The sequence below is a fragment of the Excalfactoria chinensis genome, chromosome 1 (genome assembly GCF_039878825.1).
Source record: "Excalfactoria chinensis isolate bCotChi1 chromosome 1, bCotChi1.hap2, whole genome shotgun sequence".
NCBI classification, from domain to species: Eukaryota; Metazoa; Chordata; class Aves; order Galliformes; family Phasianidae; genus Excalfactoria; species Excalfactoria chinensis.
The window spans coordinates 131,537,380-131,564,739 of record NC_092825.1 but is presented as its reverse complement, the minus strand read 5'-3'; the positions used below and the strand labels follow the sequence as shown (position 1 = coordinate 131,564,739).

General features: G+C 40.1%; 1 protein-coding gene across 2 annotated transcripts in view; it reads right to left on the bottom strand.

Annotated features, from left to right (window-relative positions):
• The window catches only part of COL4A2 (collagen type IV alpha 2 chain), a 135,315-nt gene that overhangs the window by 14,761 nt on the left and 93,194 nt on the right, over positions 1-27,360 (bottom strand). For both annotated transcript variants that reach the window (XM_072342918.1, XM_072342927.1), the window contains exons 11-34: positions 26,999-27,034; positions 26,308-26,349; positions 25,692-25,766; positions 24,450-24,494; positions 23,243-23,305; positions 22,475-22,519; positions 20,463-20,516; positions 20,135-20,201; positions 18,818-18,919; positions 18,269-18,424; positions 16,484-16,576; positions 16,056-16,222; positions 13,245-13,317; positions 13,051-13,157; positions 11,505-11,706; positions 10,713-10,772; positions 9,848-9,910; positions 7,481-7,588; positions 5,913-6,134; positions 3,540-3,701; positions 2,782-2,952; positions 1,833-1,976; positions 855-980; positions 353-534 (exon numbers count right to left, since the gene is read on the bottom strand). In XM_072342918.1, coding sequence (XP_072199019.1) covers positions 353-534; positions 855-980; positions 1,833-1,976; positions 2,782-2,952; positions 3,540-3,701; positions 5,913-6,134; positions 7,481-7,588; positions 9,848-9,910; positions 10,713-10,772; positions 11,505-11,706; positions 13,051-13,157; positions 13,245-13,317; positions 16,056-16,222; positions 16,484-16,576; positions 18,269-18,424; positions 18,818-18,919; positions 20,135-20,201; positions 20,463-20,516; positions 22,475-22,519; positions 23,243-23,305; positions 24,450-24,494; positions 25,692-25,766; positions 26,308-26,349; positions 26,999-27,034 — 2,565 coding nt within the window. The remainder of the gene's footprint in view (positions 1-352; positions 535-854; positions 981-1,832; positions 1,977-2,781; positions 2,953-3,539; positions 3,702-5,912; positions 6,135-7,480; positions 7,589-9,847; positions 9,911-10,712; positions 10,773-11,504; positions 11,707-13,050; positions 13,158-13,244; positions 13,318-16,055; positions 16,223-16,483; positions 16,577-18,268; positions 18,425-18,817; positions 18,920-20,134; positions 20,202-20,462; positions 20,517-22,474; positions 22,520-23,242; positions 23,306-24,449; positions 24,495-25,691; positions 25,767-26,307; positions 26,350-26,998; positions 27,035-27,360) is intronic.

Sequence of the window (27,360 nt, the reverse complement as noted above, 5' to 3'; positions counted from 1 at the left end):
ATTGGCAGTGGCACCATCAATCTGTTAAGAAAGAGTAAACATACTGCTGAAAATAATTTTTACCAACAGCTACAGTAACCAAGGACCTCGAAGGAACAATCTGGGCCCTCATAGGCAGAACGCTGGCACCTGAAATCTGATGTCTCCCAAAGAGAAGAAATTCTCCTTAATGAGTGTTAGCGAGATCAAGCAAAAGGATTTGGTCTATTTATTCCATTCTAATTGCATTTTTATCTTTGTACTTCAGTACAATTTCAGTATAATGTTCAGTATAATTTCAAGGGGTGAATGCTACTCCCTGGAGAAGTTGAAGCAAAAGGACGCCATTTTGCCAGTTCTGGTATGGACTCACCCTGCCTCCTGTGCTGCCAGGGAAGCCTCTGATGCCAGGAGAGCCAGTTGGACCAGGATACCCTTTCACACCTGTCAGCCCTTTTGCGCCGATGTCCCCCTTCACACCAGCCACATAACTGGGGTGTCCTGGAGACCCAGGAATTCCTGTCTTACCGGGGAGGCCTGGCATTCCCTTGCTACCTGCAGGAGGGGAAGAAGACAAAGAAGACTTAAAACACTAGACCAGAGAAGGCTAATACACAATTTGCCCATGTGGAGAAAAATCTCATGCTAACAGCCTTCCTGCAACACTGCACCACAACATGCTGACACAACAGGGCAGCACACACAAGTGGCACGAACAGTTAGTTTTCCTTGTGTTTTCTCTCTGAGAGCTCAGCTTTGTTTGATGGAGGCTTTGCTGGGTGGGCTGCTGAGAGTGTTTTATACAGTATGTGAGAAAATACTTAGACACCAATTAACCCTCAATGTGCTTGCTTTGCTTTGCCATGAGCACTGACCTTTTGTGCCAAAGAATCCCTTGGTGCCAGTTTCTCCAGCATCTCCTTTTTCACCTTTTACTTCCATCATCATGCTAGGCTTCAGCTTCGGGGGTTCTCCCGGTGGACCTTGTTCTCCACGGTCACCTAAAGGGTAAAGAAGCACCCATATTTTAAAAAGCTGCACTGTGCTGGAAAACGAGACAACAGAACAGTGAAATTAGTGAAAAGGGATTAATGGAAAATAATGCACAATCCAAGGAAAACCTGTTTGCATGGAAAATTGCCCATATCAATACAACATACCTGCAGAACAATTAAGCATAAGAAAATATGAAAACTGAGCTAGACTTCCGTATGCTGTTCTGGGGAGCTGGACTTGGGCTCCTTTGTGATAGAGGAATTTACCTCTCAGTAGATCAGTTACCAAGTGTTTATGAAAAATAAAATCACAGAAAGTGGAGACAAGTGGGTAGGTTCCATTGAAAGGGAAGCCCTCAGTCAAACAGGACTTAAAAAGGCTTGGGTGAAAGAAAGCATTTGGATTTGTTACCAGCTATTTTGTTCCAACTTCCCTTTGGAGGAGTGAATTACAGAGTTCCTTTCACTGACGGTGAAATCAACTGATACATTTCTGAGTTAACTGCATAGTTTTCTGAATATTTTGTTGCCTTTATCCTGAGGCAAAATCTGAATCTTTTCCCCCAAACATCTTACAACTCCCAGGGAAAAAGTCTTTTGAGTTCTGCATGTGCCTGGAGGTGCACTCAAACTCGGTGGAGTGTCTGTCTCCATTCTGACCATGCTCAAGATTCACAAAGAAAAAGCCTTCCCTTGAGCCTCATATCCAAGTCTCTCAGCTAGAGGCCCATGTGTGAAGTAGGTGGAGGGATGTCTGAGCTAAACTATGTCTAAAATGTGTCATCTTTGTCTGTGCAGCCTTGCAAAATAGTTCTCCACGTGTGAAAAGCAAACACTGTACCACTCATAAGCAAATACCTTTAAAGCCTCGTGCGCCCTGTGCGCCTTTATCACCCCGAGTCCCAATTAAGCCAAATTCTCCTTTGATTCCTTTGATTCCTGGTCTTCCTTTCAAGCCTGGCATGCCTTTGAAACCATCAATGCCAGGCGAACCTCTCGAGCCTTTAAAGAGAAGTGGAAGAGAACTGTTATCTTATTTTTGTTTCTGCAGAATAAGTAAATATGAACTGATAATGCATGACTAAAGCTATCTGAAAGCTGCACTGCTGCAGCACCATTTTTGGGTGCCTGGATGCCTCGGACAATGTGCCATTCTTTATTAGGCACCTAAGCTCTCTGGGAGGTGGGCATCTAAACGAGATCAGGGCTCCAATGAGTTGCTTAATCTGGCCAAAAGAAGATGTGGAGATGGCCAGACCTTAGTGCTGTCTACTGAAAAATCATTTCAACCCTGATCCTACAGACCAAAAATTACGGCACTCCTCTCTTCTAAGCGAGAAGACCCTATTTTACATGGGTCATGTTAACAAACAGGTCTTCATTCCTTTCATGAGGAGCCGATAGGTATACCAAATAAATCCTGGGGAAAAAAAGAAGTCTTAACTGTCTTTTCAACTGATGATTTCATCATTCCGTATGAATTTTTAGGCACTCTTCTTCTGTTTAAGCAGAGCTGAACTCTGGTGAAACTCCTTTTGTGACACAAACAACTTGCATCATATATGGTGCTCTTGTGGCAGGCAGGAGAGAGTCTCTCCTTGTCTATACAAAAGATCAGTATCCTGTTTAAATTCAGCATCAAGGTCTGGTGTTTGGCACTGCTCAGCACACGGCTGTCAACTTTCAGAAACTTCAAAGGTTTGGGGAAACATCTCTCAGATTCAACTGAGAGCTGGTGGGACTGGGCCAAGGGAAAGACCTGCGCTGAACAGCTTCAAGCAACATTACTCCTTCCACTGCAGCTTACCTTTGTCTCCTGGAAAGCCATCCATTCCACTAATGCCAGGAGGACCAATCACTCCAGGGATACCTTGTAATCCTGGGAAACCTGTTTCACCTTTGTCGCCAGACAGACCTTTCATGCCTACTGGACCAGGAAAGCCTTGCTCTCCATCTTCTCCCCTTGCACCTGGTGGACCTGCCATATGAATGCGTGAAGAGGGAGATTATAAAGAGTATGGATATACACAGTGATTGCATATAAGGTAGCCCAAGAAGGGAAAAACTACTATCATACTGTCTTCAAGTTGAAGGGGAAAAAACAGAATTTTTTTCATCAAAGAACTTCAGAAATGATTACAAAGACAAAACAGCTTCTCAACACAAACCACTCTTGCTAACATCCTTGTTCTATACTCACTCTCAACACGATCTCCCCCTGCTCTTTTATTTAAAAATTAAACCTCTTTTATACAAGATTACCCCCATTTAATTGCTCCATTCTCCCAGACTGACTGCAGTGAGCTCTTTTCTGGTATGATATATGGCACTAGAAGGAAAAGCAGCATCTCAGCTTCTGAGGATCACCCCTACACCCCAACTGAGATGCCAGCATGATTTGCATTCACAGCGCCTGCAATATCCATGTCATTTCCTTGACTGAGAATTACAGCCCAGCCATGTGCCACATTCCCAAAGTTAACTTTGCCCTGGGGAAATCATACAGGCTCCCTGCTTCAGAGAACAGGGAGGAGAAGCAACAGGAGGACAGCAATACTTCCTCACCAAGGGGTCCTTGAGAGCCAGGTCCACCGTCAGGGCCGGGGTTTCCTGTTGGCCCTGGGAATCCATGAGTTCCTGGTGTTCCTGGTAAACCCATCAAACCAGGGAGACCTTGCAGCCCTTGGTCACCTTTGGGGCCTGGCAATCCTGGGTTACCATCCGCTCCTAAAATACCAGAATCATACATTAGAGAACATAAATATTGAGGGAGCTGATTATTACATATCACTTCTCAAAGCGGGTGAATATGTACTGTTCTTTTAGGATATATTTTTCCTCTGAAAATTAGTGGGAACAGGAAAAGCAAATTAAAAGACTGCTCATTAGTTCTTAAATTCTTGATGTTATTGGTACTAGTCTCAATATTTGCACTGGAAATTGTTTGATGAGCTCTTTCAAATGAATGGAAGAAATTTAGTACCAGGTAGATCTAAACAGAGTATGTCTCTTCCATTTCTAACTCCAATAGTTCTGTAATTTCTGACCTTTCCCTTTGTTGCATAAGTCTTTGTGAGAACTGAATTGAGTTGACCGAAACACAGAAATAACGCCCTATATCTTTTCTAAAATGTGATAGGCAGAAATGGAAAAAAAAAACAAAAAACAAACAACAAAAAACAAGGCAACAGTGAGCTCTGACTACATGTTCTCATTCAGAACTCTTAAAGTGAGATATTGCTATGAGATTCATACAAATTCCTCAGCAAAATGTCCTGATTCTTAATGTCCTTAATGTATTGAGCGAAAATTTTCATCTCTACAAAATAATAGCAAAGGGAATGTCAAGTCCTTCCAGATTTAAATGGTAATACATGCTTTGCATTCAGATTGGAGAAGCAATAGTGTACAAGATCTCAAAAGCACACTGCACTTAAAATCCAGGGTAGGTGACTCTGCTTCTCTCTATTTGGGTTTTACGTCACTACAAGTCCAGAGGCTTGAATGTAGTTGCATGTTGGACAGTTGGACTAGATGATCTTATAGGTCCTTTCCAACCTTGTGATTCTATGATTCTATGTTTTAGAACTGAGAGAAACTCAAAGGTCACACAAGGTGAGTTTTCTCAACAACGGAACAGAGAAGTTTGCTCCATGTTCTGAAGGGCTGATTTAACTGGCACAGGTGAAATAAAGGAATTGCCAAACACTTCACAAAAAATTGCTCATTCAAAAATTCACATGCTTTCTCTTGGAATTATTTGCCAGAACTGTGAAACACAACAAAAATAGACAAATAAATATATATTTTTTCCTGCAATTGTTTTCTGTTAATATTGAAAACTTAGTTCTACAGAACTGCTAAGAAAGAGGGTTCAGTCACATCGTTTTATTTTCTTTTTTCAGTCTGTGCTTACCCTTGAATTTCTTCCCCCTCAGAGATAAACAGACCTGGGGACATTAGTGGTATTGTTTTCTCAGACACATCAAATGTTACCACAGTGCCACAGAGCTGCCTTTATTTCATTTGTTCACTCTGTGGCTGTACAGAAGATGAAAACCGATCTCCTGACTTCAAATAAGTCATGTAAAACAACATGCTTATCTTTTCTTTATCCATTTGCACTGAAAATCATGAGATGAATCCCCCAAATAAGTTTCTCTCAAATTCCTCTTTGCTTTGAGCTAGTCACACAATTTCTCCTCCTTCCTCACTTCCACAAAAGGGCAAGGGGGGTAATCTGCCATCTTAAGTGTCCAGCCACTGCTGAAACAGTATAGCAGGGGAATGCTTAATTCCTACAGATGCTTTTGAAAGTCCCGCACTGTACTCAAAGAGTGACCCAGACAGTCTTTAGAAAGATGTTATGGTTTTCTGTGTCTACTGTAAGTAGAACACGTTTCTTTTTACGTTCTGTAAAATAACAAAATAATGTGAGCACCCTATGAATATTTACGTAATGCTCCCTTTTCCTTGTTCCTGAGTGCTCAAAGACCATTCAGGTAAAAGGGCTTATTAATGTGCTATTAAAAGCTGTGTCTCTGCTAATATTTACAAATTCTTCAGTGAAGCAATATGCTATACTGTGAAGCCACCTATTATCCAGACATTTTGGGGGTTGAAAATTAAACTGAATATTATGCAGTGCATAAGTGAAAACTCAAGATAATTAACTACAGGAAAAACTAAAGGATGCATCTGATGCAACAAAGATGAGCAAAATCTTGTTCTTTGATATCCTATTGTAGCTGATTCCATGTGGTGCAGTGTGAGAGAGGGCTGGTCATAAGCAGTGAATCTCCAGGAAGCATTTGGAGGGACCAGGCTCTGCGGTTACGAGCACTTGGTGCGAGTTCTACTGGTCTTTCACTTCTCTCACATAGTCATAGTTTGGCTACTTTTATACCCTCATCTCAAGCATTTCTTTACTTGAAGTACCTCTAATTCCTGGTATTCCTTGATCTCCTGGTGCACCTTTCAAGCCTGGCAAGCCAGGCAGCCCAGCATCCCCTCGAGGACCTGCTGCTGCTCCCAAAACGTCACCAGGAGCACCCTTCTGTCCAGCCAGTCCTGGTGCTCCAGACTTTCCCATAAGACCTGGATGTCCCTGTAGCCCAGGTAGGCCATTTGGGCCTCTGTCTCCTCGGGGCCCAGTAAAGCCTACAAAAAATAGCAAACAACCAGGGGTTAGGCATCACAGCATCCACTACAGAAGTTGCAGTGCAAATCCCAGATACATCACCATAACATCTGCTGTATTACTGTAATTTCCCTTGATTCTCAGAAGAAACATGTAAAATTAAACAAAGTGATTTAATGGTTTTAAAAACACATAACATTCAGAGTTGTTGACCAAGTCTGGATATTGACAAAACTTACAAATGACCCTTCAAGATACCTAGTATCTAGGTGCAAAAGATCCGCAGCTCCATACACAGTTACTTTCATGAAACTATTTTGACACAGCTACTGCAACATCTTACAAACTTCTTACAACCTAAGGGTGAGAAAACACTTCCTGTATATCAAATCGTGGTTTGATATGCAGCAGGGGAAAGACAGGAGTCAAATTTGAACAAATAAATGAAGAGTGAATAAGCTGACCAGAGGGGTCGCTGCCTCTGCTGTTCCCTGTACATCTCAAGGGGCCAACGACAATCACTTCACACTCTGCGTATACCAGTGCCACCGTGCCTTGTCTACTGCCCTATTGGTGAATGACTGGAAAGGACTCCCACAGGGGAGGCAGGGAAGACTAGTAAACTGGACCTGGACTGGAAGTTAAGCCCAAGTATGTTTGAGAGACAGCATGGAAGCTGAAAATCAGTCTGAGTGCTAACTACTCTGTGGCCTGGCAGCCATACAGCATAGGAGCCCTGATTTTGCATACAGTGCATTCTGCAGAGCTTGGAAGCGAAAATACAGATTCATGTTCCTGCCCAGAATGAGTTTTTTGTTCACACTCCTTGTCTGTTGAAGAAAACATGTAGCAACCTTGCTTTCACCTAATACAGATCTGGAGAAAATGTGACTAGCACTGAGTGCTTGGAAACACTGGAAACACAGCCAAATGTGGGCAAGGTGTATAGCTGGTACATGGCATTTGCTATGTTCATTATTATTTAAATCAGTGCTATAAAGACTTAAATTGAAACAATAATGCTACTATTTTCTTCCTTTCTGCAGTTATCATTCCATGTGGAATCCAAAATATCTTATTACTGAATTTCCTTATTCCTACATCATCTTCATGAACTGTTGGCACTTGTAATTTTGCACTATAAAGAAGATTTTAAAAGGCTGGAGTCTGTGTTACTTTTTGTCATTATAGGAAGTTGCGGAAAATTCTTTTGGCTTCAAAAAAAGAGCACTTTTCTTATAACAGCTTATTGTTTGAAGATGGAAAATGAGATAAATGAAGATGGATCTGGAGTAAGGTGATTGTGCTGCCATGACTGTAGCCAAGGTTATAAATATATAAAGAATGATTAATTATTTCAGGGTACCTGGAGGACCTGGGAATCCTTCCCGACCTGGATCACCTCGTGTACCATTTAGCCCTGGGAATCCCACCGGGCCTGGATCACCTGGGAATCCTCTTGCACCTTTAGTACCTAAATTATGTAAAAGAAATTAAGAAAGAAGTGATCTAAACAATCAAAACAGAAATTTGCATATTATGTAGCAAAGGTAGTGGTGAATACTTTAATATCTGTTTCCAGTTACAACGATGGACTTTTAAAATAAACTTTATGAGGTGACACTGTACTCAAGATCTCAAGAATGGCCACAAACTCTAGGCTAAGTGCTTTCACAAACATGGATTGAAGACTGCTCCTGATTTTAAGATTAACAATATGTAAATGGTGAGGGTGAAAATCACCTGTCTGATAGACTTCTGGAGACTTCTTTTGAAGAATATTTTGTAATTAAGCTTTTTAGAATCATAGAATCGTTTGAATTGGAAGGGACTTTAAAAAGTCATCTACTCCCTTGCAATGAAAGAGACATCTGCAGCGAGATCAGGGTGCTTGGAGCCCTGTTCAGCCTGACTTTGAATGTCTCCAGGGACAGGGCATCCACCACCTCCCTGGACAAACTGTTCCAATTCCCACTGCGTCTTGGTCTTCCTGATCCCATACCTACATAGCCTAGCAGCATCCCTATACTCCTCCCAGGATACCTGCCCCTGCTTCCACTGACTGCGTGTTTTCCTCTTGCTCTTCAGTTTGATCAGCAGGTCCCAGTTCAGCCATGCTGGTCTCCTGCCTTCCTACACCTTGGCATGGACAATTTTTGTGTTTAAGGAAAGCTTATCTAAATATCTTAAGGTCAAAATTTCAGAGTCAAAGGAAATGTGCTCAGTAGTTAGGGACACAAATGAGATACTGTAGGAGAAACAAATCTTCCCTGATAAACTGATCACAGGACAACAGCTGACTGGTTTAGATAACCAAAAAAAGAAACACAAGGCTAAAGGTTAGACCTAATCATTCTGGAAACTGAATACAAATTAAATAGCCTACATACTATTTTTGTAATAGTGGAGGTTTATAGCTTAGGTAGTAAAATAAGGGCTGTGCCCTAAAAATGTGTTCCTCTGGCACAGAGCTCATATAACTGTTTCTTAGCATCTCAAAAACTGCAAGCATCTTGCAGGATTCTTTTATGTTTATAAAACTGTATTATTCACATACATTTTCATGCAATACCTTTATTACATGAGTCTCATCAATTAATTGCATTCCAAGATCCAGATTTTTGGTTGAAGTTCCTTTAAAACAACCCTCACGCAATGCTTTGTTTTTCTCTACTCCCCAGCTCCCTGCACTCTTTCAGTTCCCAGCTCAGTTCTGAAGGTCAGCAACATGCTTTAAAATTTTAAGTGCTGTTGCTTAGCATCATCATGAATTACAGTTCAGTTTATTAGACTGAAAGTAAGTTTCTCACCGCTTCTAATTATAACAAAAAAGAAAATATCACTTGAATTTTGACACTCAGTTTTCAGAATTTCTGTTGTTTAGCCATCAATTTTTGCCATTGTAGCTGCTGGACTTTTTGTTTGTTAGTTTTTTGGTGAAGCAGATACAGAAACCTTTCAAAGGCCAGAATTAAAAAGCACATAAAAAGCCTGTGCAACATGAAAAGCATTTTCTGAGTGCAGTACAGGACTATTGTTCTCTCCTTTATATGAACAATAACTTCTCAGAAAGCAATAAAAAGGAAAAATCCTAGGTTTTTAAGACTCAACAACAGATTCTAACACTACTCTTACCTAAATGGCATCTTTGTTTTGTTTCCCATCTGTAATAACTGACTTTCATTCATTCTGCTCATTCTCGTTCTAATTAAAAAGCCATGTTAGAGAAAGAAAGGAGCAGATGGAGAATGCAGCCACTGCTTACCACATATTTCAGTAACTCACTACGTGATGCTAGTTGGTGTTAACACACTGTGCCAAACAGTAGTAAGAAAAAGGTTTTATTTTATATGTGTTAATTTTGCAAGCATTTTATTTGCATGTTTTACAGAAAAAAAGCATCTTACTCAACAGGAACTATACAGGTCCTGCCAGAGTTCAGAAAGCATTTGGACAATACTCAGACACAGGATTTGATTTTTGGGTATGGAGCTGTGAGTTAAACTTGATGATGTTTGTAGGTCCCTTCCAACTCAGGATATTCTATGATTCTTTGATTCAGAAGCAGTGCAACCACCAAGGCTGCATGCTGCTTAGACCTCTGCCTGTTTCAAGTCAACTCTCACTGTCTTCTTACAACACACAGTCCACTAAGTTGCAACTGAATTAGAGTTGACAAGATCTCTCAAAACATAGTGTATGTGTGAAAAAAAAGGTGAAAGCAAAACATTACCTGTGGCTCCTGGCAGCCCTGGCTTGCCTTGAGATCCCTTTGGTGGCCTCACACAGCCTCCACCTGCCAAGAAAGATGTTTAGTCACAGCATATGTGCTTACATGCTGCCATTCATCAGCTCTGTGCCTGCAGCAAAGATAACACTGTTAAAGCAGGTGAATGAAATCAACAGGAGAAATCCCAATTTTAGAAGTTTTATTCTTCATTAAAAGAACCAACAACAAGGCAACACTGATGATGGGTGGCATTCTCTGGGGGCCACTCATGTAGAGCTTCACCCCAGTAAATTAATCAAGAACCATTCTTCCACCTATTTTATGTAGACTACAATGGTGGTTTCTTTAGCTAGGATGGTGTGGGAAGGCTATTTCAAAGTCATGGTCAGCTGTATTATCAGAATTAGAGAGATCCTCTGTTTTCCCACAGGCAATTTATACCACCAAATAAGTCAAATTTTGGTACAATTGAAGGTCCTTATTTTTTATGTGTCAGATTGCTCTAAAACTCTTCACTCAGAGTTCTTCTAGAAGTTTCTTCCATTCTCTTTGGAACTTCATTTCTGGCTCAGTTGCTATAGTTTGCATGGTAATAATTCTTTTATCACAATAAACACTCAGGAGTGATTAAACAAAGAACTTCTGGATTGCAGAGGTAAAACTCAAAGACTTTTAGAAAACACTCAGTTCAATTCAATCACTTTAGAGCTACGTAATGTATATGCATGGTTATTTGGGACCTGAAGTTTAAATAGTTTACAATTAATAGCATTCAAAGCAGTCATCAGAAAGAGATGAAGTGTGAAGTCATAACAGCCGCGTAAGACTTAATGTTAAAGTACGTTCAAGCCATTTGTATGTTCAGTACCTGACCATATTGGATCAGTTGCATCTCCCCTAGGAAAATCTTCAATCACCTGCCCACAGTCTGAGCAAAGAACAGGAAAAGGTAGTTATCAGTTAAGAGAAAAATCTAAAAAGCTTTCATTTCTCAACAAAACATCTATTAGACCATCAGATATATGTTATCTTACGCATTATACACTGGAGAAATCATGTACGACAAAAACATTTGAACCCTATCCATATATTAATTACAGCCTGGAGTGTAATTATGTCTGCACTAGGAGCCTATGTGTCATATGTACTGCGTGGGTTTGACAGGTGCCTGTTTTGGCTTATGTATTCTGCTATGCATCCTGAATGTAAGAAAAATCCTCTGAGTCTGAGCTTTCTTGAGTGCAACTCTGGCAATCTTATGCAAGAAGGGGCTCAGATAGCTGCAAAGATACCACAAGGAGCTCTAAAGGGCAGATAAATGATATTCTCCGCTCAACTAAAAGAAGTTGGATGAAGAAGAACAGAGAAAACCACCTGTAAGCAATCTAAAGGCAGAACATCGCTCCATTCCCTGCAGTTGCTTAAAATACAAAAGATTTGAACCGCTGACACCAAGACATTCCCTGATGCTATTTCAATACCTCAAATGAAAATACTTTTTAAAAAAGACTTCTGGACATTTAGTGAAGAGAATCCATTTTACTCATATAATCCTCCACCAAACGCTACCTTTTCAACACTGTTTCTGAACAGATACTGTATGCACAATTCAGTAATGATCTCCCAGAGATTTGATATAAGACAGAGAAATTGTTCTTACCTAGTTGGCCAGGCTCTCCTGGTAGACCAGGCAGACCTGGAGGCCCAGGGATTCCATCTGTTCCATGGTCACCTGGAGGACCCCGGTATCCTTTTGGGCCAGAAAATCCTCCACCTGGCAGGCCTGTTTCTCCTGGAAAGCCCTTTGGGCCCAATTCTCCTGGATAACCAGGATCCCCAGGGAGACCTCTGATACCATCACCCTGTGGGAATTGGGAAATGAATATACTTCTGCCTTTGCTGTGAAAGAAACAAAACTCAAAGGGTTCAACTACTCTCATGAGCAACATCTTATAGGCAGCTATTCCTCATGTACTGTATCCCAGCTTTTTAAAGCAAAATTGCAAATATGATATATTTGGAATAATCAGACATTAACTTAGATCCCCACAGCAGAAAAGGCATGAGAGAAATGCTCTTAGAGGGAGCATTCCCCTAAAAATGCTGGCCAATGAAGAGCATATGGGAAATATGAATCACTGCTGTGGCACTGCCTTACTACCCTTTCTGAAATGCTGTGAGTGGATATAGGGGAAAGCAAACACATCACTAGAGGCATGTGAAAGTTAGTTCTGGTGTGGCATTTAGTCCTTAGATCTTGACAGAAGCTGACATAAAATTGTGCCCAAATGGGCAGATTTTTCTTGCTCTGTTACTCTGGTGATGTTACTGCAATATTAAATCAACATCTTTAGAACATCTCCAGAAAATGTTCCCATCCACAGATTTAATAAGCAGTACCATTTTTACTGGTAGTAAAACCCCTTGTGGTCCGCACTTTATGACAAAGCTCTGGTCCATCCTCATATATGATGCAAGAGCAACCCAGTGGTGCAAAACAACATTTGTGATGGGTGATGAGATATCATCAAGCACATAAATAATGATGTGACCCACATTTTGGGGGTGGAAACTGTTAACTCCCCCATAAAATGTCTTACACAAGGCTAGATAATAAACCACTAATTATCATAACTAAACCACTTATATAAAATTGTCCTAAATGGGTTATACATTACTACTTATTTGTTTAAATAAAATTGAAATAAAAGTGTAAGGTGGTTCTAAAAAATCTGAGGGTAAAATTGATATTTGGTATATCAATAATCAGCAAGGCCAGTTTAGTTGTGCATCACCATCTGTGTGTGAAGGGCGGCCTGATGTTCATTAATCTTCAGAATTAAATGCATTAGTAACTGAGTGTGGTGGAAACGGTTTAGCTATATTTCCAACTTGGACAGAAGGATGTTGGATGTTGTGGGAGACTGTGTCAAAGGCCTTACAGAAGTCCAATTGTGATGCCAATGGCTCTTCCCTTGTGCACTGATGGAGTCATGCCATCATAGAAGGCCACTAGGCTGTTCAGACAGGACCTGACCTCGGTGAAGCCATGCTCGTTGTCTTGTATCACCTGCTTGTATCCCATGTGCCTTAGCAAAGCTTCCAGGAGGATCGTTTCCATGATCTTCCCCGGCACAGAAGTAAGGCTGACAGGTCGGCAGTTTCCTGGGTCGTCCTTTCATCCCTTCTTAAAATGTGCTACTTACCGGAAGGCCGGGAAGTCCTGGTAAACCATCTAATCCATCTCTGCCTGGGAAACCATCTTCCCCTCTGATACCAGGAAGTCCGGGATCTCCTCGGATTCCTTTGGTGCCTAAAGCAGACCTTTCATTGGGAAACTACTCTCTCACAAAAGGTATAAATAATAGGAAAATACACATGACACGAAGTTTTACTCTACCTTTAGTAGTTATGTATATAGAATCTCCCTTTTCTCCTTTTGGTCCAGGAAGTCCTTCTTGGCCTGATTGTCCCTGGCATTATACAAATCAGAAAAAACAAACAAACAAAAAACAGAACCAAAAACAAGAACACAAAATAAACACACTTAAATAATTATCCAGATTTGTGTCCTTATTAACTTGCTCTAACTAGGACAGTGCCCAGATGGCGTGGTAGGGGTGCTTCTAGACAAGGACAACATTGGGAGATCTGTGATTTATCATTAGATCAAGTCCTGTAGATGACTACAGCTGGAAAACTGCATCAGTGAAGATGTAGTAAATTATTTACTATTTGCTAGTAAGGAAATTGCCGTAAGCAACACTTTGGCACCATGGTAACAAAACTCTGGGTTATATTTACCTGCATTTTCTCCTTCCCAGTCTAAAAGAGATGACAGCTGCATGGCTGGCAATGGATTGTGATTCACAGCACCATTGTAAGGTTGAAAAGCAGTATTTTCTTCATTTATGAGAGGAAGGGACTTAGTCTCAGAGTGATTAAGTGAACTACTACAGTGAACTACCCAAACCACAGTCCCATAGGAGAGGTTTTGGTTGAAAGGGACAGCTGGAGGTCCCCACTCCAACCTGCTGCTCAGAACTACAGAAGGTTGCTCAGGGCCTTGTCTGGCCAAGGAGGGAGATTTCCTCTCTTGCTAAGGTAAGCTGTGATGAAGCTAAGGATAAAACTTCGGCATTCCTCGGTACAGTGCACAATTCTCCTCAACAGCCTAGCTGAAAATGGCACTACTAGCTTCCACAAGAATGCAAGGGAGTCACTGGACTGAATGCAAGGGAGATGCCAAGAGCTCGACATTACAGGTTCATTTAGCTCTGACTGTTTTAACTCAGTTAGCTTAAGTTCTGAAAAATATTCATGCACACTAAAATAGAAGTCACATATGTTTTCCCTATCTTCCTCTTACTGAATTTCAAGGCACACAATAAATGAAGAGGATGCTTGATTCATTTATTTTTTGTCTGAAATGCTCCTTTGCCATAAATTACTTAATTTGTTTTCTTTTCCATCACTGTCTTTCATCAACACTTTCCAAGCATTTCTTAGGTGAAAAGGATGTGTGGAAATGGAAGGCCATCTCAAGAATATAGTTTCACGCTTCTGCAAGTCTAATGTGGGAGACCAAATTTGAGTGAAAGGATGCTATTTTACCTGCCCGTGTTTACCTCCTGCATTTCAGTGAAGCCACATCTATATATCCCTGTAGAGATTCTTCTTTTGGACAATGCTTTTTATAGGCCAAAAGAAATCTCAAGAACTCAATATAATACTGAATTATGTCACTGGCTATATAACTGCAGAATGTTTCAGTGATAGCACCGCACTGTATTATGTTCATTTTGTTATTTGTTGCTTTCTAGGTTTAAATGCAATGCAGCACACATATGTTTTCAAAATGGTTTAGAGCTACTTCTAATTTCTCTTCCTCCACAGAAAAGAATGCCAATTGCTGGGGTTAATTTTTTTTCACATAGATCTGATATAGTGATTTTCCATAAAGGTAACTTGTTGAATGAGTTAAGAAAATTATGGACTCACTTCTGCTAAGAATATGGACTAAGAATAATTAAAGTAATTTGTTTTATGGTGAATTTGTGGAAGACCAAAAGCTGAGATAAAGTCAGGGCTTTGCTGCTGAGAATTCTACTATGATATGACATGTCTATATGTTTTGAGTTCCTCACTACAAGAAAGACATTGAAGCCCCGGAACGTGTTCAGAGAAGGGCAATGAAACTTGTGAGGGGTCTGGAGCACAAGTCTTATGAGGAGTGGCTCAAAGAGCTGGGATTGTTTAGCCTGGATAAGAGGAGGCTCAGGGGAGACCTCATTGCACTCTACAACTTCCTGAAGGGAAGTTGTGATGAGGAGGGGCTTGGCCTTTTCTCCCAGGCAACAAACAGGACCTGAGGAAATGCCACAAGTTGTATCAGAGGAGGTTTAGACTGGACATAAGAAGGAACTTTTTCTCTCAGAGAGTGGTCAGGCACTGGAATGGCTGCCCAGGGAGGTGGTGGAGTCATCATCCCTGGCAGTGTTCAAGAGGAGTCTGGACAGGGAGCTAGGAGATATGGCTTAGTGTTTTTCTGTAGGTATGGTAAAGGGAGGACGGTTGGACTGGATGATCTTGTAGATTCTTTCCAACCTTGTGATTTTTATGATTCTGTATCTGTCTTAAGTCTACAGTAACTTAAATTCTGGGATGAAAATAATAGAATTATTCATTACAAAGGCAAAAAAACCCCAAACCTGCAGAACTTGTAAAACTTAACCAAAATTAAACACAAAATATAGCACCTTTAGCAGTAAATAACTAGTGAGTAATTATTAGCAAAACACTCTTATCAGGGTTGCTGATAGTGGTTTTTAGGAAAAAGTTATGTATTTATAAGCAAGAATCTTACATTTAATATTTGACATTTGCCCCTTATTAGAAACAATTTGAAGGAGCAAATGAAATTGTTTCCCTTCGTAATCAGTGCTGTAGTTTTGCTGAAATAGCTTTGTTTAAATTGGAAGAGCATTTTTGATTATGTGGAAATATTTTGCTCTTCCAATAGTAAACTACTTTCATTGCCATCTTAGCAACTTTTAGCTCTTGGTATTTTGTAGCAATCTGAAAACTATGGAAGTGGTACAGAAGAAAATAAACTGTACTTTTCATTATTATTTTTTTTCTCATGGAGAATAGCTGGTTTGTATTTGTAGTAGATGTACAAAACCATGCATTAAAGAAACAAGTATCTTACTTTTGCTCCAGCGTAGCCAGGAATACCATGTGGACCTTGATCACCAGGTTCTCCTTTTCTTCCAGGCTGGCCAGGGGTTCCTGGAAAACCAGGAGGACCACGGGGGCCGGTAGAGCCCCTTCTGAGTTCATCACTCAGTAGGCATTTGCTGCAGTCACCTTCTTCGCCTAGGGAAGTGGATAGAAAACTGTCACAACAAACACTTCCAACTGTACCCTTTATACACACATATATCCCTCAAGTATTTGAGAGAGTCACTTTTTTCCTTTTAAGAAACTAAACTGGTGTTTACTTGTTGTGTTAGCCTCAGATCAAATTCACTGGTCCCTGAGTATATCACAATTAGACTTCATTAAAACCTAGAACAATGGAAGTTTTACACAATGCTTAACAGCAGATAATCTTTTGAGTTATTTATTATAACCTACCTTTAGGTCCTCTTTCTCCTCTTGGCCCAGGAAAACCTTGCGCACCAGGTCTACCTGGTGTCCCTTCCTGTCCTTTTAGTCCAAAGAGAGAACCTATAAGTGCAATAGAGAAAGAAAATAATGTGCTGTAGATTGTCTTCTTCTCTTTCCACTCTATTCAATTTGGACTGTATCTGCCCTTTATTGTTTCTCTTAAAGTCACCCGCTGTCTAACTCAGCTGTTATGAAATCCTCTTTTCTTGTTGTTTCTTCCCTTCCTCACAGCTTCCCAAACCCATTCTCAGTAACTTCCATTTGCATGTTAACAATCCCTCTACTGTCTTAGTTACCCATACTTCATCTTCCTCTCTCTTTTTACTGGTACAGCCAACTATTACAGAAGGTCCATTTGTTTGTCTCTGCATTTCTAAGCCTTACTTGCTTTTGTCTGCTAGCAAAGAAATAATCTTTTCTATTTCTCAGCATTGAAGGTCCCCCCAGACCAGCTTTCCTGGATTGTTGCTCCCTCTGGCCATGACTGCAGAACTCCAGTGACCAGCAACTGGCTGGAGCATGTGGATTTCCTAGTCTGGAAACCAGCATGAGGGAATGTCTCATGTCTTATTTTGGTATGGTTACAGGACACGGCCTTGACACATACACAGCCCCAGAACCTAAGTCTGCTACTATGGACATGACCTTTGAAACTTCTAGTTACGGCCTCCTATTCCTCATTGCTTCTTTTCCTTTCACCCCGAATTCCTTTGTTTTTAACTCTCAGCCCAACACAATTTGCAATACCACAGACCACCTGCTCTGGATTACTTCCTGTAGTCCTTTTCTCCACTCCTGCTCTTGCACTGTTGTGTGGTGCATTTCAGAGATAAAGCACAGTCTTAGAAGTGGCCTCTGGAAAGCACCTAGTCCGATGTTCTTCTCCAAACAGGGCTAACCTCAAAATTACACCAGGCTCTGCGGGCCTTGTTCACCTGAGTACTGAGTATCCCCAAAGATGAAAAGTATACAACCACTCTGAGCAAACTGTCAAGCATCTGACCACCTTCAGAGTGAAAAGGTGGATGTATCCACCTCATGGATGTATCATCTGAGTAGAATTTCCCTTGTTGCAGCTTATGAACTTCTTCCCCTGCCACTTGTACTCCTCAGCCAGTGTGTCTGGTTCTGTTTCAGGACCTCCTGAACGAGAGCTACATGAAGATAGCTTTTTCCTTCTTCAGGCTAAGGAAGAAACCCAGCTCTCACAACCACCCATTCTATCTATGACTTCTGCTTCAGTTCCCTAACCATCTGGATGACCCTTTGTAAGACTTCTTTTAGAATGTTAGCGCCCTTGGACTGGGGAGACAGAAAAAAATGTTTTTCCACAACTTACCATTTTAACCTTTGTTTGCTAAATTCAACATATACGGTCAGTGTCCTTCATGCCAGACCCTTCTCAGTCTAGCACACTTACTGGGAAACTCTTCCCATAGTACATGTAATTCATTTGCAACTTGAGCAGTGAGAATTATTTTTACCAGAGAAGAATGCAGGTCTAAGAACAGAATGCCCATATCTCTCCACCAGCCCCAAACAGACTTCTTTCTCAGATTTTGCCAGGAATGTCTGAAAGTCATGCAAACCCTTCTTTCACTCATGAGTGTCCATCACTTCTATCCAACCTGCCTTTCCACCATCCACTCTGTTTCATTCCCTCAATCTACTTTTTCACTTTGTCTTACCAACTGTTATCTTTAAAATAAGCAACAATGCTCCAGAGTTCTCACCACCTCTTCTTGCACTTACCTGGAACTCCAGGGGGACCAGGTGGACCACGGAGTCCTGGTTCGCCATGTCTACCTGGAAACCCAGGAGGACCTGCTTGATAAGCAGGAGATCCTTCTTCACCTTTTTCACCTTTTGGTCCTATTTCTCCAGGTAATCCTGGCTTATCTGCATCTCCTGAAACAAAACCAGAGAAGAAACTCAGAACAATTTCTTATCAGTACTGCACAAAGAGCTGTAAGGTAACAGAAGGGACTGTTCCTATACTTGCATGTAGCAAGCAGGGGAAAATTGAGACATTTTAGTGTATAACAAAAACTGTAACTGCACTTTTCACTTGAGCAAATCAACAGTTGGTCCTGAAGGAAGGCTCTGCTGTCATCTCCACCTTAGTTGTTTTGCAAAGACTCACTGGGGCCAAAGCAGGCAAGTAAAATGCACCTTTCAGTTTTTGCTACAACAGTTAGTTATTTACTACACTGCACTGCATATTTCACCAACTGCATTTTCTCAATCTCATATCAGGTAAAACTTGTAAAATTGCTGGAACAAGTGTTACTGGGATATTACCATCAGAGAATCCTGGAATACCAGGCAGCCCACGATCACCCTGCTCTCCTGGTTCTCCCCGTGGTCCAGAAGCACCTGGAAAGCCTGGGTCACCTCTTAGACCTGAAAGACAACCCCAATACCACAAAACATGTTGGTGTGATGCTGTTTGTGACCCATAAGTGATGACCTGTGGTATTCTGCAGATTGCATAACTCCTAAAATGCTTAAAGTAGGAACTTCACCTGCTTTGGAATATTACAATTCACCCTTATTTCTTAAAGGCACCTTTAGAAATTCAGAAATGTGGTACTTCATGCTGTCTTAGTGTGAATAAACAGGTGTATCAGAGAGATTTCTGTAAAGTCTTAATATCTGGAAGCCGAGAATACCCTGGAACAGGAATGGTGTAGAGCCACTGAGCCCAGGAAGAAAATCTCCTAACTCTTTCCAGTATGCTCCTTGAACTACACTTCTGATGAGCTTTCTGAAGAGAACCCCTCCTTTTCCCTAGAAGAATTTGCCATTATAACAATGTGTGAAATAAGAGCTTTGCTCTGCTTCTGCAGTACCAGAAGCATCTACCTTGGCCCAACTATTGCATTAAGGAAAGTACTGTCCTTTTGTCAAAGGCACGGGATATTCCATCAACCCGCCTGCTTCCTCTTCTCTCCACAGAGCCTCTCCTGCTCCTAAAGGCTTGACAGGTATTCTCAGTGACTTTGCATGTTTATCCATTTTCTCCAGGAGGAAGAGAACTATTCACTATTGCCAGATGCTTTTGCATTCAATAGGATTAGAAAACTCCATGGTGTAAGAATGCAGCATGGAGCAACAGCAAGTGATTATCCTTCTCGTTAGTGCTTTCCTTGGAAGTTTTGGCCTTTGCAAACTTTTATCACATTTTGTGTGTTTCTAGTCTGGCCAAGCAGATCCATCACAGCCCTGCAGGGCAACTGGCTGTGAGCACTACAAAAAGTCTCTGCATTTTATCTGGAGACTATGAAATAAGGCCGAGGACACACAGACTCTCCCTTTCTTCTTTTCACTGGACACTTTATTTTTATTTTCTAATTTTTATTATTATTATTATTTTCTCTGTGAACTCAGGAATGTATGAATGCTTTTTGTACAGCAATCTGACTTCAGCAGGAGAGACAAAGAAACTGTCTGCCTGTAAAAAGGTAACCTGGGCACTCTTTTGTTATACCTTTTGGAAGAGTTTAGCAGTCCATCATTTTTGAAGGAGTTGAATTCTCTGGCTTTAATGCTTTTGATCTATGTAGCAGGTGATAAAAAACCTGGCTAAGATATGCAGTCTAAGCAAAGGAGACATACCTTTTCTTGGAATGCGGTAAGGAACGTAGGCAGGTGGTCCTGGAGGACCCATCTCACCCTGCTCCCCCTGTTAACAGAAGTTGAAGCATCATATCTAAGCATATTATTCTGCAGAATTTCTTTTAGAATGGAAACAAAAGCTCATGAAACACGAAGAAACAAAATTCCACTGACACTACTTTCAAGAAATGTGAGCCATTTCAGTTAATAAGCAACATATCTGGTTCTACAGTAACAAGGAACACTTTGATTGCTACTACATCACAAAGAAGAAAAAGAAAAATTACACCTGGATTATCACTTCTAGCAAATGGAAGTAAAGCAATACCTTGCCTCCTCTAGGACCGTATTGACCTGGTTGGCCATCAAATCCTGGAAAACCCTGTAATACACATAGAAATGGTTGATGTGTGCCCCCGGTGGCGCACGGTGTTAGAACCGCCGCTTGCAACACCAGAGGCCTGGGTTCGAATCCCCCCTGTGGCGCAAGCGGTAGAAGTGCCGCTATGCTACACTAGAGGGCTCGAATCCCGGGAGTTGGACTCGATGATCTCTAAGGTCCCTTCCAACTCGCACGATACTATGATACTATGATACTATGAAATGGTTGATGTTTCCTTTAGTAGAGAGACAATAAAATTCACTGTCTGCAGCAGCCAGCTTCCTCTGGTATAACAGTGAGAAGTGTGTAATAGAGCTGGGCAGTTTGTTTCCCTGGTGTGTAGCAGTTCAGGCAATGCCATTAAGTCTTCTCGTGCTTCAGTGTTCCATCTGTTAGACCAAATCTACCTCTCGTCAAAGGCAGGAGGGACCAGCTGTGACACGGGCTCTTGTGCTGCTGATATTTTACTTAATTATTTTTGGGAACCTTTGCTCTCTATAGAAAATACTCATATGTACTCTGAAAAAGGGCTAGTGTTAAGAAAGTGAGCTTTTAGTGGAAAACAGTGGCTAGATCCTTTAACTGATACCAACTAAAAGTATTTTCACTAAAGCCAGAAGGTTTGTAGAATTCACACTAGTTAAGATTTAAAGCAGCACCTCCTGAATTTCACAGTAGGAGCAACTCCTACACGGAGCGTGTATTTTTGTAGTGGGCTCTAGAAGACATTTACACAATTTTAAAGCCCTCGAAATTCCACAGCTCTCAGCAAGATACCACAGACTGAACTGCGTGCATCAGTGGCACCTACATGACAAAGCCTGAGAAAAAGTGTTAAGTACTAAGCATGAAATCTCTTTACACTAGGTGGAGCTGGCGGTCTAGAAGTGAAGCCAGAATCTTTCTGATTAAGAACTACTTATCCAATGCAGGCAGACAGGGCAACTATCCACTCCTTAAGAATCAAATCGTTGAAAAAACTATAGAGAAGCATTAATCATGAATAGCAGCAAATCGAACAGCTTATTCCCCTTCATACTTGTCCAATTCAATACCTATTTCACTTAAGCTGTTGCCAAAACTCGCTTTCAATAAATGGAAGCCACTGAACATTTCTCACCAGAGCATGAACCTAAGTTGAGGTCAATCGTTTGGCTTTAATGGACTTTGCATCACTCTCTCCATGTATGTATTTTGGATAGCGGATTCCCTTCCACACCACCAGGTTTTGTCATCAATTCAAGAGCTGCACAAGTGTGTACTTTTCATGCTTCTTGTACTTTAAATCCCTCGTGTTTCATGTTATTACTGCCATGCCTTGGTGGAAAGTCAAATCTGTAAACCAGTTAAAAATGGCGGAGCGTGGAAAAGTCATACATCCCATAGTTATCTGAATATCTCACGGAACTAATTGCTAATGCTAATTGAAAAGGCCCTTTTCTAAGCATAAACTATGAGCTCTTCCTGGTCTGACAAAATGCAATTTTAAATATTTGGGTGTGTTTCCATGGGGACAGAGATTTAACTGGTGTATTTACCATTTTCCTTTTTTTTTTTTTTTTTTTTTTTACTAGATATCCAAAATGCAGCACAGACACAGATCTTAACCATGTTTGCAGAAAGCTTTTCAAAATAAGAACTTTCTGCACATGGGAAGAAAATTACAGAAACCATGGAACCATGGCAGTAATAACAGGAACAATGAAAATGACAGCTCATGATGTTTTTAAAACATGGTCATGTTGAAATGGTAAAGCAGGCTTTAATTGGAGAACTGCTTTTTTTTTCACACTCATGAGGAAATGAACTGAACCAAAATTACAATGATATTTTAATCCAGATGATGCTTGTTAGACTACAGTCGGTGTAATTGTATGCCGAGTTTGTTTTCTGCAGTCTTCTTTTCAGACAGATTGCCTACATGTGTGTTGGAAACAACAGTTGTACGAAATACTTACTCTTTCTCCACTGAGTCCTGGAAAACCATCATTACCAGGCAGTCCCTATGAAAGCACATTAAAGTTAGTAAAACAAGAAATGACATAATAATAAATTCTCCATTTCTTAGGTAAAATAAATGTGGCAATTATTTTGAAGCTGTAAATCTTACACTCAGAATTCAGGTACTTTTTCAATATGATTAATGCATGACACAAATAGAAAAGATCTAAAATTTAATCTGGTATTTAATTTTTATCATCTTCTTAATCAATTGATTGTAAATAGACCATGAAGATGTTAAGCTTTTAAAAGTGCCTGAGATGTTCAAAAAATGTTTGCTGACTACTGTTACTCCACTTATACTCTTTAGAAACAATGCCCCCAGAAAGCACTAATACATGCTACAGGTAACAGCAGAGTCAAACTTGAGTTTGTTAACCACAGTCTAAAGAGGGTTAAGGTGGAAACAGTGAAACGAAGTCCATGTTGTAGACCAGAGGAGGAGAAGTGGTAGATGAGCATAACTTTGGGTGAATGATGCGGGATGCTTCCCATTGAGGATAGATGGTGGTGAGTCATGTGGGGCCCATCTCCTGTTACCATTTCAAAATGTCGTTTTTCCCTTCCCATATCAGGGAATTCAAAGCTGGTCACAACTTGGAAGACATGGGAAGAACTGTTCTCATTTCTGTGGCTTATTTCTCTGTGTTTTGCTCCTAAAGACAAAGTCTCAGCTTGGACTTGTATATTGAGCAGCACAATTTTACCTTCAATTAGCAACTTACCCTTTGTCCTGGGAAGCCCATTACCCCTTCTTCACCTTTTTCAGGAGCAAAGAGAAGCACACCCTAGGAAATATTACAGTCAGTTCAATATATTTCTACATGATGTGCAAAAAAACCACCCAAAATAAAACAAAAAAACACTTCATGGAAGCTAAATAGAAGATAACATCTCAACACATGTATGATTTTATTATATTTGCATGTAAGAGAACTAACATCCTTAAAGTAGACTGTAACGTGCTTTCTTCATTACAATAACATGACCAGGGCACTAGGGAGTGGACAGGTTTTCCCTCTTATCTTCTCCTTCTGTATTTCTTTTGCAGCTGTGACTTTAAACATAAGCCAAATCAATTGTTCAGCTATATGACCAAAAGTACGCAATCCAGCTTATGCCCTAACTGTAGCTCGAGAGAGCTTTGTGGCAAACATAAACATGGTACTATCAGAAAAAAAGGGAGAAACATCCCACTCTGTTACATCAGGACAGAAATCAGCAGTTTTCTTAATAGAGTCGTGGCAAAATTCCAAGGGCAGAAGAACTGAATAGGAACTGCAGCAGGATTCAGGATTCAGACTGCAGCCTTCTCCCATAACCTCACTGGGAAGTTGACTAGACCATCTAAGAAAATAAAGGTCTGCAAAATGCCCACTGAGGCATCCCTAATTGGTGAAGGCTGTATTTTAAACCACTCTGGGAAGTAAAAAGGAACCGCTCAATAACAAAGCTATTTAGACAGAATAGAGATTGCATATGAATTAACTAAACCACATTCAGTCAAGCTTGGTTGACAGTTCTAAACGATACAGCAACACAAGGGATTACTTTCACAGTCAGCAGACCTATGAGGCCAAAAGTCTGCATGTGTTAGAAAGGATTCTGATAAAATTTCCATACATTAGTACCTACTGGAATTTAACAGTTTTTAAATGTAGTAGGACAGCAGTAGTAAAGAGATCTATTGATAGTTAAAGCTAAAATCAAAATATAGGCAAGAGAAACTCTTACTTTGGTTAACCAGTAAGAGAATGATGGATTGTGTTGTGGAATTCTTAGACATCATATTGCCGTTTAGGTTGTCTGAAGCATCAGAACTAGCGTTCCCAGTAATGTTGCTCCGTAATTGTACTACATCGTGTCATTGAAGAATGTATTAATGTTACTTCTGATTTGTTTTTTGATTTTGGTGTTCTCAGCTTTACTTACTGGAAATCCAGCTTCCCCTTTTTGCCCAGGCTCTCCTCTTTCACCCTGGAAATGCAGAAAAGTGTTCAGGTATTTTAGGCATTCACATTTTAATAACTTCTAAAATAGCTTTTAATAACTTTTTTTTTTTTTTTTTTTTTTTTTTTTTTTTTTTTTTTTTAAATACGAAGTGAAGAATGTTCATCAAGAGAAAAACCACCACCCTTGTGCTCTCTGTTGGTATACTTGTCATATGGAGGGTCTGTTTTCTTGAAAATCTGATAATATTTCTGAAAATGTCTCTAGGAATTTGAACATACCTTTGGATATTTCCAGACCTGTTGGTAAGATGCCTGTGTGAGGTGTGCACCTTATCTCAGATTTACTTACTGCTTATCTGTGAATTATCTGATCAGATGTAGCAATTACTTTAGGACAAGACATATCACAACCTAAAATCAACTCACTGTATCTATCTCTCTATTGACTATAAAGGCCGTCCAGAGAAGTAGTTCATATGCAGACATCTCTCCTCAGTCAAGGAAATTCCAGATTGGCATCAAAGACATTTTTAGATCTTTAAGTATCATACCAGTTTATTTATCTGTCTGCAGAAATGCTATGAGCCAAGTGAACTTTATAGCTTCAAATTCGGGACTACGGACTACTTACTGGTCTGGATTAGTATTCAACACAGAAAATGTTTATGTAGAGAATGAGAATTTCTGTTTCCAACAGAAATACGAGATGCGAATAAGCTGTATCTTTCCATAGAAGATTTCTCCAACATGTATGGACAAGCCTTTACTGTAGATATATGGGCATCTACACCTCAGAGACACCTTACATAAACATACACAACAGCTCAGGTTGCTTCCCTAAAGATATGTTTCTTACAGCATGATAATTTCATTCATCATTACAGAGAATGAGATACTAAACAATTTCTCAGGTGGTATTTCTGCTCGTAGAACCAGATGTCAGTGACTGCCAGTAGTTGCATACTAGGGTTTATTTAAATTGAAAGAACATGTTTGCTAAGGCACCTCTAGTCATTGTTTGTGAGAAGTGCTTTCTGAATAGCCACCATAACTGCCATAAATACTTTAGGATTCAAGACATAGGAAAGCAGCAATTTTGTCTTGAAGTACTAATCATGTCTTATAAGCACTGTATGTAAAAGCACATTTCTATGATATTTTAGTTTTGATAGTGCTGGGCTCTCAATTCTTCTTGCGTTTTGGCAAAGTATTCTGTACTTACTTTGTGTTTGTCAGTGGGGACACCAATCAATTCTCTTGTAGGAAGCCCAGGTGGACCTGGAGGACCTGGGGAGCCCTGCAGGAAAAACATAAAGGTACGTCTACTAACAGTTACAATACCCTGTGAAGTTGTTGATCTGCACAGGGTGATGAGTGGAATGGAAGATGAAGGGAAAAAGAGTGATACAGATATTACTCTGCTAGGAATAAAGTTCTAAATCTCTAAGTAAATTGATGGCAAGAAACAAATTTATTTTGTGTTGGGAAAATCAAACATAAAGAGATATGTGCTCTTGCCACGTATGTTTCCAGAACAAGTGTAAAGATTATTGTTTTATACAAAGAAGTCTGGCTCCATATGTTCCAGAAATGTTACCTCTGATTTGTCTTGGTATAAATAGAGCACGGTTAGGCCAGAACACGCAGAAGTTAGTTCAGCTATGACATTTGTTATGCAGATTATCATTAATTTCAAAGGTATACTTGTTTGCTTTTCTACTAAAGTCATGTAATAAAATCACAAATTAAGAGAGTATTCAAAATAGATTCCTTAATAAATAGCAACCAATATCAACCTGTCCTTCTGTAGTGATACTAATTCGCTAGTTTCCATTTACCTGTTCACCTTTTTCTCCATAGAAGCCAAGACCTCTGTTGCCCTGCAAAAACAATAGGTCAGGAGTTACAAAAAGTACAGCTCTGTTTTCTAATGTAAAGTTTAAATTTAAACATTCTGAAAGGGCTTTTCAGATGCAGAATTCTGTCAGATGCCACAGAAGAAATGTAAGCAAGTAATACTCTAGCTTTAACTTACAGGAATTCTAGAGAACTGAAAAGTATTTTTATAGACCTAAACATTTAGAAAGGTTACTTTAATTGAAATCTCATAATAGCAGTGTTAACAGACTTTGATTCATTCACTGAGTAAAAACCAAACACTTCTTTTGCAAGTTTTTTGGTAGATGTTAAATAAAAATACATAGGTGAGTCAGAAAAATTAACTCATACATGTTTTTTTCAGCTGAGATATAATTGAATATTGTACAAATGGCCAGGTTTCTCTGCTCATGGAAAGCTACTGTGACTACAGTAGCAAATAAAATCTGGCTTTAGAACCGGTTTAATTGTTTCAGGGCAGCTGATCCAGCATAAGATTAACTTCTTGTGGTATTCCACCAACACAAAACGTCTTGTGCTGCACAGCCTTTGGAGTGGCCTGTGGTTCTTTATTTTACTGCCTTCAAGTGAGTCTTGGATAAACCTTAGCGACACAAAATCAACAGGAATGACTTAGAAACAAAGACTTACTTGTGGTCCTTGTGGTCCTGGGGGCCCTGGTGGTCCCTAGAGAAACACAACAGAGGGGACAAAGTTACTTGTTGCTTGGTAATCAATGCATGCAGGAGCTCAGTTACTCTGTGATGGAAATAAAAAGTCTGTGTTTGAAAGGCAGTGTATTCCTTAGCACTTAATGTACTAACCTCACTACACAAACTGTATTACTACTCTGAAAAATACCCTTCTAAGCGATACAATAATCTCTCCTAATAACATCTCCGAGTTAAGACATAATTAAATTCCATTTTTATTTCAAGCAGTAAGAACTTATACTTTCGGATCCTGAATTGTTATTATTTTATGTTCATACTTAAACTAGACACAACACACTA